Raw genomic sequence first — 11676 nt, 5'->3', positions numbered from 1 at the left:
TGGCCAGGGCTCCAATGAGGACAGCCCCCACTTAGGATGATGCCCGTAGGGCCGTGGGGGGTACGTGGAGATGCACACCGAGGCCCAGAGCCCAAAGTGGGGCCCTCACACCCACCACCATCTTGGCCGGGGGAGCGGGTTGCCTGGTGATTAATATCAAGTACAATGACCCCATGTTACAAGCCTGCGGGGGCCTGTGGAGGTGGCCATTTCCTGTGTAATACCAGCTTGTTTAAACACTAACAGTCAAACTCCACAGCTGCAGAACAAACCCGGAAAGAGAGGAGCAAAAGAAGCCCTGCATTGTGTTCCCGAGGCCCGCGCTGCCGTGCAGATGGCAAACGGTGTGGGCTGGGGGATGAGGGGCCGTGCGCCCGCTGCCAGGAGCCTCCCAGCACCACACACAGCCCACGTCCTGCTCCCAGCTTCCCTCCTTCCCACCCTGCCTCGCCGGGCTCAAGGCAAGGAACAAAAAGGGAGGTGAGATGGGAGCTCTGCCCCAAGCTCGCCCTGCTCAGCAGAGACAACCCTGGGGTCAGAGCGGGACACTCTTTCAATCGCTCTGCCCTTGGCATCACTGGTTTTTCCCTGCTCTGCCCTACACGTGGTCCCTCTGGTCACCCAAGTGCCACCATACTCCTCCCTGAGGTGTGTGGCTGCTCCCAGCCCCTGCACTGACACACAGCCTATCTCTTTGGCTTCTGCTCCACCCAGCTCCACCTTCACTCTCAGCCAGCTTTACGCTAACGAGACTCCTCCGAATCCTCACTTTGATGTCTTGATAGGGAAATTCTGGTGGACAGCATTACTATCAAGGCTGAAATCTGCAAAAGGGATTTTCCGTCTAGTCTCCAGTAAACTCTTGACACCCCTGCCCAAGACAGCGTCCATCCCTTCCACTGGGGGCTGCCATCTCAGTGACGCTTCTCTGCAAGTCCAACGTGATGAGAGAGATCTGGCAGATCTCTCTGGGAAGGTAAGCTCCAGAATGTGCTCAGAGCTTTTGGATTCAATTTAATACTTGGTTTAAATTAACCATTTTTAAATGCTTGCAGACAGCCTCTGCAAACTGAGAGGCCCTTCACTGAAGCATGGAAGGAGAGCAGATTCTCCAGGGTCAGCCCAGTGGCAAACAAGTCTGTGCAGCCATTGGCTTCCCTATCAATTCTTGCATTGCTTTAAGCAATGGATACACTACAGCAATAAAACAGAGCACAGAGAAGTTTCTTTGCCTAACTCAGCTCTTCAGCCATACACCCCAAAAGGAGACACGTTCACCCCAACAGCAGCAGCTCCCTGGAGGCTCACCTTCCACTCACGTCTGCCTTAGGAAAGAGTCTTGCTCCCCTAGGCTTTGCTGTCACCCCATCTCTGCCAGGCTCTCCTGAGGACAGCCTCTCTGAGAGATGCTACCAGCCGAGGACTATGGCACACACTGCTCCAACACCTCCTGTTCCAACCTCAGCGCAATGTTTGCCATGAGTCACATGTGTTTTAAGACACTGAAGTGAGAGCTGTGAGCAGCTAGAAGACTTGGAAACATCTCCAGTCATGTAGTCTGGTCCGGAGCAACCATCCCTGAGGCAGAGATGTCCACAGTTGGGTTCAGCTCCCATCCTCGAAAACCCAAAGAAAAGAAGAGCCATGCAAAACTTGCTGAGTCCCTCGTCTCCCAGAGAGGTAGAGGGAAAGAACAGCCCTGCCTCTCAAATAAACTCAAGATCTCAATTTTGGTCTTTTAAAAACAACTCTCAACACATCCTTTGAGTCACACCTGGGTGTGATCACTTGGGTTCACGTGACAGAGCAAGGAGAGCTTTTGGGGAAAGATTTTCCCTCTTGGCTGCCGGTGCCCAGCTTGGGAGGAGATGCCTGCCCAGAGCCAGCTCCATCCCCACATCCCTGCCAGGACACAGACCCACAGATGGAGCCTTCCAAAATTCCCTTCCTGCCCTGCGAAGCCCACGTGGCTCTGCGCTGCATGCAGCGCTCACCCCTCGCACCTTTCCCTTCGTCTGTCCAACAGGGAAAGCAGAGAGCAAAGGAATTTCGTGTTTTTTTTTATTGTATGGACTCAAATCCAGCAGTGTGATAAATGCATCCGAGCTACAATTAGGAAGATATATAGCATCAGAATGCGAAGGTCTGGGCAGCGTGGTGAAACGCGGGCTCTCCAGAGCCCCAGCTATGTTTCCCATTATGTAACCCTGGTCATGGGCAGACAGCCAGACTCCAAATGAAAAAGAGACTCTGGCTTGGCACCGTTTCTATTTTCCTATCCTCATTCGGGGTCAGCGCAGTGTCATACAGCTGCAGAGAAAGCTCCGGGGATTAAACCTGGGAAAGACTCCAAGACCAGGACCTGGGTTCAAGTACCAGCTGAAAGCAATAAACCAACTGCCACAGCTGGGCTGAGTTTAGACGTTCTCAAAGTCCCCCAGCTCTCTCACTTACTAAGACCCAGCAATCACGAACATGGCGAACGCAGCACGAGTGGAGGCCTTGGGATGTAGAGCCCCAGCAGCCCAGGCCCTCGGCTCTGGTGGAGGCTTGACAAGCTGCCCTGCTGGCCCTGAGCCCAGGCCATCATTCTGGCAGCAGTGCTGGCCCCGGATGAGCTGCACTTTGATGCAAGTTCTGAGCCAGGCCTTTTGCTCCTGGTGGGCTGCCAGGTGGGTATGGGGCCTGTTTTTTTTCCAGAAACGTTTGCACATTCGTGGCATCCTTGCAGGGTGCTGCTGTGCTTTAGGGGGTTTTTTGTTGTCCCCTTCCTGAGTCATGGCATCAGGGTGCTGGGAGGCGGTCTCAGTACGTCCCCAAAGCTTCTCCATTGGCACTGCTGAAGAACAGAGCCTGCTAAGGGGACCTGGTGGCACGTCCCTCTGCCGGAAGGCACAGAGCACACATGCAACAGCCCAGCAGGCCCCTGCTCAGAGTTCTGCAACTTGGCATCTGTGCGTGCTCCTTTCATGCTCTCCCTGCTTCTGAGCTCACCCTGCCCACAAACCTTGGCTTCCTCCAGCACGCCTGCTGCTCTGACCCATGTTTTACTTCTGAGCTCCTTTGAAGCTGTTCCTATCCAAACCCCCAGACTTGGTGACTCTACCTGGTTACTGAGCAGCCCCAGGCGAGGCAGCATGCTTCTGTCAATAAAGAGCTGAAACTCTAAACGAGTGCTTCCCTCTTCCTTTCCTACCTCTGGGGAAAACGTTGCAAGTCCCAGGTCATGCCCAAGAGCAGAGCTGGTTCCCTGCAGCTCCGGGGGTGCTCAGCTTCTCCCAGACCACCAACACTTGGGTACACAAAGCTGTGGGCTGAGAAAGCAGCTAATCTCCTTGCCACGGGCAGGGCTGGGGGACCAAAGAGGAGGAGGGAGCCCTCAGGAAGGCTGCCCATACCCTAATGGAGACTCAGAGACGGGACGAGGAGGGTAGCTCAGCCACCTCCACGCCAGATGGGCAAGCAGCACGACAAAGACCCTCTCTCCGTTGGGCAACCCAAGACCTGACAGAGCAGAGCCCATCGCCTTGCTGGGCAACCGGGAGCCTGCACCTGCTCCAGTACCTCAGGGGGACGCAGCAGACCTGCGCCCACACCACAGCCCTCACCCACAGCAGGGGAGGCAGCTCATCCCTGGAAGGCGCCAAGCGCCGGCTGCGCGAGCCCGATCAGAAATTCCATCTCGAGGCTGCCCGTCGCCAAGGGCTCGGCGGCTCTCTGCGCAGTGGAAGGGGGGATTGGTGCAAACAGGCGCACGTGACAGATCCCAGTTTGAGTTCCTGCCCAAAGATGGGCAGCGGTTCACATGAGCAGGCAACGGTCCCACACCGAGCAGCCGACAAACAGAAAACAGACTCCATCTCCACAAAATGAGGCCCAGAACTTCCTGTGTGAGATTTCCATTTCCTCAGCCAAATGAAAAAGAACTGGAGTAGAGGCAATAAACTAGGAGAGCAGGACTGGACCTGACGCACGGAGCGGGGACCCATTAATGGTTAAGCCACTTTGCTGGATTACTCTTAATGCGCCTTCCCATCACCCTGGGTTCTGGCTCCTTTGGATTAACAATAAGACGTGATTTCAGGCTCTGGATCCGGAGTACCGGAGGCAGATGGAAAATCCTGCGGGAAAGCAGCTACGGAGCATGCTCAGACACTGCTTCGCATACTCCATACTTGGCCCTTTTACTTGATTTTCTGTCCAAAAATATGCAAATTGCCTAGTCCGCATTATGGACTAATGGGCTGGAATCGGCCAGTTTAGAAAATTAACCCTTTTTTGTGATGCGGGGGTAGAGGCAAGCTGTGTTTGAAGCTGAAGGGAGGCGACTTCTGGAGCTCCGGGAACAGGCAAGAGGCTCCAGGCCAGCCCAGCCTGACCAAGGTTTGCCTGTTTCAGATAAAAACAGGCAGTAAAATGCTCATGCTGCAAATGGACTTACCTCCTTCCAGAGAAGAAGGCTCTGTCTTTGAGCTGGTTGGGCTTGAAGGAGGTGTATCCCAATAAAGCAGACACAAACCCTAAGCACAAGGTAAAAATCCAGCTCACAGCTCATCTCCTAACAGCCAGAAGCAAAGAGGCACATGCCAGAACCTTCAGAGCCCCTTCACACCCCCAGTGTCCAAAGCTGGACACCTGTCACTGTGACACTGAAGGTGGTGAGTCCCCACTGAGTGTCCCCTGCACGCAGAGTGCCACATCCAGGAACAAGTGTGAGCGAGGGGGAAAGGCGGCACGACGAGCCCAAGTAGGGAGGAGGAACTACAAGACAGAGCAGAAGATGCACGTACTGTTTGGGGAGCTCGAGAGAAGTTGGTGGTGGATTCCAGGTGTCTGGGTGGCCAAGCATCCAGTCTGACCAGACCTTCACACTGGGGAGCAGCTCCTTCAGGTCCTGGGGCAAGGCAGAGACCTTGATGTCATCCTCCTCATCCTCCTGCTCCTCCTCTTGTGGCTGAACTACAAAGACAAGAGGAGCTCATTGAGCCAGGCTCATGCAGCCCCTCCGTCTCAGGCAGGGATAAGGAACGCACAACACAGACCCCAACATCCCAGCTTTGAAGGTGCAAGAGCAAAGGCAGAGCTCTTTTTCCTACATGGAGTGGCTCACGGAGTAAGCCAGGATGGGTCCAATCCATCTATGAGGACAACAACTGCCAGCATCACAGAGGCAGGGTCCTGAGGTCCCTGGGACTTGGGATTTCCCAATATCTGGCAGAAAGCATGCTCTGCATCCATCCATTTCTTCCAAATATTTTTAGCAGTTTTATAGTACACCTCATGCCAAGTGATACAGAGCCTGGGATGCTGGAGAAGAAACCCAGGACCCCAGCAGAGAGGAAGGGGTGCACAAAAAAAGCAAAGAATGAGGTCTCAGCCTCCCCCTCCATGCTGCCCCAGCGGTGGGAGCACAGAGTCCTGCTGGTGAGCCCTTACCTTGCATGCATTCTCTCAGCAGATTGGTGCATCTCCTCACCAGGAGTGCAAACATGGACAGCCCCAGGGCCGTGGCCTGTTCCTGGATGACAGAGCGGCAGTCCTCAGAGATGCACTCTATGAGAAAGAAAGAGATTTTAGTGGGGAACAGCCAGATGATCCCTCTTTACTTCACCTACACAGCCTCCTTCTGTGCATCCCACGTAGCAGGGAATGGGCGATTCCTCACACCTGCCTTGGGTCCACTTGCTGCACATATGGGGAGAAGCAGGTGGCTATGGGAGCAGGGTGAGGCTGCAGCCACGCTGTCCTCATCACACCCAAAAATACCCCTTGAGCTGAGCCAGTGCTCAGGGCTTTCAGCACGGAAGCTGCTGCTTGGAGCTGATGCCTTCCCCTGAAGGAGGAGGGCATGTTTAAGTGCTAAAAGGGTAATTAGCTGCATGTTTGATCTCTGTCCCTGCTGGAGTTTTAACCTCAGCAGCTGAGGAGGGGGCTCCTCCCATTTAGTTCAGCCGTCACACAACAGCTTGTCAAGAGAGCTTAATTGAAGCTGTTACTCAAGTAGATGCCACACGACCACAGCTCTTCCAAACAGAGCCGGCTCCGAGTGACAGCAAATCCCCTCGGCACATCTACACCCAGCCAGAAACCACTTCTGAGGCTGCAGTGAGCAGCGGGACGCTGGCTGCAGGGAGCTGCCTGGAGCCGGGCGTGGGTTGCATTTAGCACAGCCTGCGGCACCGTGGGCATGGCACCACGGGCATGGCGGGCTGCCCATGCTGGGCAAAAGAAGATGCTGAGCCTCACAGGCAGCCCCTGGCTCCAAATCCCCTCTGCCCCTGTTCCCCTCCATTGGCCTCCTGTTGCCCAACGAGGGTGCTCTGCTCCTCGTGCTGGTGCCGCCGAGCGATGGTAGGAAGCGCCTGCCTGCAGGGTTGTCAGCTTTGGGAGGAAACATAAAACTAAAGATGTGACCACTCCGGGACAGTAAATCTCTTTCATGAAGCCTTTCCCACAATTAAGAGTGTTAGTCCCAGCGCTCTGGCCACAGTCCAGTTCAAGAAATTACAGTCGTCTTCACCACGCTCCCTCCTCCTGTCACTCTGTTTCAATGCTGGACTCCTTGCTTCCCATCCTACACAGGCACAGACTGAGGCCACTCCACTGTCACCTGAGTGCTGCTGTGTCCCCAGGGCACAGTATGCTGAGTGGTAGCACCCCAGGACTGTGCAGGCACCCCAAACTGCTTTCCCTATGGTTCCAGCTCATCCCATGATCAAATAAAACAAAACCCTGCAGCCCATACTGACCAGTGCCAAACTGCCTTCAGGTGCTGCTGCTGACACCTGATCTGCTGCAGGTGTCACCCCGCATCCTCCCCTAAAGCCTCAAATGAGGCTGCTAGCCTCACCACTGCACTGTGGGCACCAGCAGCCCTCAGACCCCATTTTCCACTTGACTTGAACCACTGGATCTGCAGTTTCCATACCTCTCTCAGCCCAAATTCTTCTGGAATATTTTAGCCAAAACTGCTGGGCTACTTGTGAGAACGAGGCTAGGAAATAAGGCAGTGGCTTACCCTTTTTAGAAAAAAAAAACAACCCTTACAACCTTTTCCTAGAGCTAATCTAGCAACTGCAAATCCTGGAAAGGGGATCTGAGGTTTTGCTGCAGAATAACCTTTTTAGCAGAGAGTTTTCCTGACCTACTAGAAATCTGTCCATGCGTGGCCAAGCTATAAACATCTCAAATACAGCAGTTTTTCCATATTCAATAGGAATTCATTTCAGCAGCTAAAACCTTCTAAGATTTCAGCTCCCTGAGCATGCTCCATCTTCCACCTAACCTGCATTACGCCTAACCTGCATTACGCTCAGCAGGCCAAACTGTTTCGATCCAATGCATGGGGACCTCCAAAGCCACGTCCTTGTCCTGCCCACTGCTGCTGGTTGTGAGGGCGGACCCTGCTGAGAGCCCGAGAGCACAAGGAGGGAGATGGGATGGGGTAGGATGGGATGGGATGGGAAAAAATAGGAGCTGATGAGCATCAGATTGCAAACACAGACTGCAACAAGGAACCACAGCCGGGCAGGTGGTTCTGAAGATCACAAAAGCACTCTGAGCTGCAGAGCTGCAGAAGAGCCCTCCTGCTCCTCCGCATGTAGGACAGAGGTTTCTTTCTCCAGCACGAAGAGCAGAGGCAGTTTCCTTTGCAGCTCCATCTGCAAGCACCTACCTGGCTCCCGGATGCAACCCGTGCATGAGCTGCCAGCTTTGTTCTGACTCAGGATCCGACTCAGGCTTTCTGCAGTCATAAATCTACCTGCTCTGCAGGGGAAGGGTGCGGGGAGAGCAAGGAGAGAGACGGAGAGCGCGGGGACTTTTGTAAAGGGGAGAAATCTGTGTTTCTCTGAGAACATTATATTCATGGAAAACATAAACCAACTGTCGTCAAAGTCGTCTGAGCTCAGGAAATGGAGCGGCCGGGAGAAGGCTGCCATGTGGCCGGATGTTATGTATTTCTAATTAGTGCTATACATCTTTCAGCAGCGAGTGTCCTTTTGCTGGGAAACACAACGCGCTGCCCTTGTTATTGTAACTGTCAGAGAGTGCTTAAACAGATAATCTCCAGGAAAAGTGATAAACACATCCCCTCTCCCACTAGGGTGTGCAAAACAGCAATGCCAAAGCTCTCTTAGGGCAACAAGACCAGGCACAGGAAATGGGAATGGGAAAAGAGCGGCGGTGTAGGGGATGGCCGTGGCTGGGGAAGGGGAGCTGCTGGAGGAAGCTGCTCACAGCCGCTCCAGTGCCATGTGCAGGAGGAAATCCTGCAAGAGCCACGTGGCCTCAGCTGCTGGAAGCGAGGGGCAAGGAGCTGCAGCAGCTCCCAGGCAGCACACAGCGTGTCTGTGCTCCTGCCTCCATCCCAGCTAGCACACAGCATGAGGAGTGGTGAACCCTGCATGGCTAAAACACACGCTGCCACCAGGCGTTAGCAGAGGCTCAAAGGAGAGCAGGTCACTTTGATTCAAGGAACTGGACTGCTCCAGCCAAGGGTCAGAAGGGCTCTAGCAAGACTCTTTCCATGTTGGCCTCCCCATCCTTATTACCCTGAGCTTTGCTCTGGGCTGGGAAGCCTAGAGTGGTGCCGGCACAGGGACAGGGCTTTGCTCCGTGGTGATAGCTCTAAACAGCTGAACCCATCTTCCATGGTGATGCTCTAAAGGACCATAAGCAAAGGCAATTGAGCAAACAGCTCTCCAGGCACAGCCCTGAAGATGATACAGGCTGTGGCTGAGCCCTGCCTAAGGCTCGCTGGTGGATGTGTCAGCAGCTCAGCACAGACAGCTGACTCACCAGCCAGCTGCTGCCCTGCGGGGAAGGAGAGAGCCTGGTGACCACCGTGCTGACACCACCTGAAGGCGATCTGGTTGCTCTCTTATCACTCGGCCCCAGGCCCCACGAGTGTGAGTGTTTTCCCCGTGAGTCATTCTGCCAGACACATTGCTGGCAGCCCACCGGGATGGGGCCGGCTGCAGGAAGTGGGCAAGGACAGCAGCACTGCCGGGAATGGGACACAACCCAGCAGAGCGGGGATGCTCAGGGCTGCGGGGCATTTCCCTGCCACCCCCTCGAAGAGGAGCAGTGAGTCATGGGCACTCCCAGATCTGGCTGGGAACAGCGAGTCACACACGCACTCATCTGCCCTCAAAGGAGCCTGGGAACCCACTCACACACCCATGGCTGATGCCCTGCAAAGAGCACCGGGCAGCTTTCCTGGAAGGATGCTCCCTGACCCCACATTTACAGGCAGCGGTGAGGACACGCAGCCCCGCAGCCAAGCAGACACCACCACCTGCATGCAGAGGGCTGAAGCCCTCCCAGAGCCACTTCACATCAGCCCATCTCCCTGCAGCAAGCTGTCCTACGGAGAGGCAGAAAGCCACACAAGGATCTCAGCCACAGGACCCAGACCTGCTGCACGCACTCCCAGAGCTGCCCAGGAGCCCACAGCTCCTTCTGCTCTGCACTGAAACCCCATCTTGTCCGAGGGAGGGAGGTGAGGAATGCTGGGGGCCTGGGGAGGATGGAGCAGCTCTCCCTGTGGAAGCCATTAGATATTCAACACTTCATTTGTTTCCAGCCATTCTGGACTGCAGCGCTGGGCTCGAGGACGGGAGGCTCTTCTCTGACGTAACCAGGAAGCAGCTGCAAAATTAAGGAATCCCTCATGACATCATAAAAAGGGTCGATGGTTTACAGGGGAAGGTATAAAAATTAATGACATATTCCCACCCCAAGCAACAAGCCTGCCCGAGAGCCACAGAGGAAGCCACGCTCTCCCAGCACCCCGGGGCTGCTGCTTGCTGCCAGCCCACTCCGATCTATAGGGATGGCTGATGAATGCATTGAGTGTGCCCCCCAGGTCCCCCAGCTCTGCAGCCCTACAAACCGACCTGTCCTGCAAGAGGAGCCCAGGGAGCAGCACATTGTTCCACAGCTGCACGACTCAGGCTAGGGCACAAAGAATGACACTAGCCTCGGGGACAAGCTCAGAGCCATTTCCATTTGAAAAGGGAAAAGGATAGTGGTTTAAAATTAACTGCAGCCTTTTCCAGGAAATATCAGTGGAAAGAAGCAGCCATTTTTAGAAATGTTATTCTCAGAAATTTCCTGAAAAGACCCATCAGTCAAAACACAGATTGAAGCCATTTCCACTTGCACTGAGCAGCACTTCAGAGCTCAATGTGCTTGGGGTGCTGACCCGAGCGGCGGGGCCAGGACCTTGGGTTGCACCCTGCAGCCCGGTGAGGCTGCAGAGTCACTTCTGGATATGCACCATCCTGTGCAGGGTCAGAAACAGCCCAAATGTGCACGGCTCCTGAACAGCTCCTAAGAAAGTGTGTTAATCCAGGTTGGCATGGCAGTACGGCTCCAGACCAGCCCGGCACCAGCCGCATATGGTGCTGCAGGATGCAGGAGCACAATGGGGCTGAAGTGGTTCGAAGGGCAACAGGGTGCAAGACACGAGCAGGGCTGTGCACAGAGTACATCTGAACGAACGGGGGCACACTGTGAGGGTTACACCAAAAGGAGAACAAACATGGACATCAGAAGCATAAAAAGGAACGAGGCGCACTGCAGTGAGGCAGGATAGAGACACATACAACAGGACGATGCAGCCTGATAGACAAAACCCCTTAGTCTGCACAATCTTTCATCCTTCCTGACCAAACACAGATAGAGCCACAGCCTCACCCGCATGGGCAGCAAGGGCAGCGTGCGTCCTCGTGCTCAGAGAGCGGGCAGCCAGGCAGCACCACAAAGCACTGCACGCATCCCAGCCCGGCTGTCACTGTGTCAGATGTTATTTACAGTGGGAGGAGGTGTGAACAGGGCTTCCCGAGAGGTTTACTCCAGGCCGGAGTGAAGTTGTAGCAGGACAATCGCTGTGCTGGAGCAGGCAGCCTGCAACGTGCCTCTGCTGGTGCGAGCATTCTGTGCCTGGAGGGAAAGTTAATGAGAGAAAGAGCCTGCAGACAGGAGCGCTGGGAGAGAGCTGCCTTTGATGGGGCAGGAACAGCAAAGTGAGGAGCTTCCGTTTCAACACATTCACTCATTTGCTGCTGCTCTTCTTTTTACAGCTTCCTGAGGGACCCAAGCTCCGCTGGGTCAGTTTGCAAAGCAAACGCCAGAACGCAAAGCCAAGTCTGTGGCCTCTGCTTTCCTCTACCAGGCAGCAAAGCCCAGACCCAAAATGCCTCCTCATCCCCTGCAGCATCCCCTCCGGGTGGTGCCAGCCCCATGCTGTACCCTCCCAGCACTCAGACACTCCTGTGACAAGGGCACAGCCCAGACACAGTGCCTACACTGAGGCTTACCTAACACTTTCCATCATAAGCCCCTGGTTTTAGTTCCTAACAACTTTGCCAAACTTTAACCATTTAGGCTGAGATCCCTCATGCCAAAAGCTTTCTTCGAGCTAAATTTATTGGGAAAATTTCATCGAAAAAACTTCATCCATTTGCCAGAATGAGGTTAGGGAAAATATATTGTTCTTCTCAAGTTCAAAATTCTTCGACCATTGCAGTGAAATCCCCAGCACCTTCACACTTTGGAGCAGGACCCAACAGCTTGGCAGGGGCTGGCCGAGGGGTCTGGGAGAGCTTCTGCCACCCCAACCCATCCCTACAGAAAATAAATGTCCAGCGGACACAACGTTGAGCATTCAGA

General features: G+C 54.5%; 1 protein-coding gene across 2 annotated transcripts in view; it reads right to left on the bottom strand.

Moving 5' to 3' along the window:
- The window catches only part of SMG6 (SMG6 nonsense mediated mRNA decay factor), a 90342-nt gene that overhangs the window by 39749 nt on the left and 38917 nt on the right, over positions 1-11676 (bottom strand). For both annotated transcript variants that reach the window (XM_042829920.1, XM_042829921.1), the window contains exons 11-12: positions 5437-5553; positions 4791-4959 (exon numbers count right to left, since the gene is read on the bottom strand). In XM_042829920.1, the coding sequence (XP_042685854.1) occupies positions 4791-4959; positions 5437-5553 (286 nt within the window). The remainder of the gene's footprint in view (positions 1-4790; positions 4960-5436; positions 5554-11676) is intronic.

Source organism: Centrocercus urophasianus, unplaced genomic scaffold (assembly GCF_019232065.1).
Source record: "Centrocercus urophasianus isolate 14NV4802_14NV808 unplaced genomic scaffold, USGS_Curo_1.0 seq_33, whole genome shotgun sequence".
Classification (NCBI taxonomy): domain Eukaryota; kingdom Metazoa; phylum Chordata; class Aves; order Galliformes; family Phasianidae; genus Centrocercus; species Centrocercus urophasianus.
Note: the sequence above shows the minus strand (reverse complement) of the source record. Positions and strands in the feature narration are given on the sequence as shown.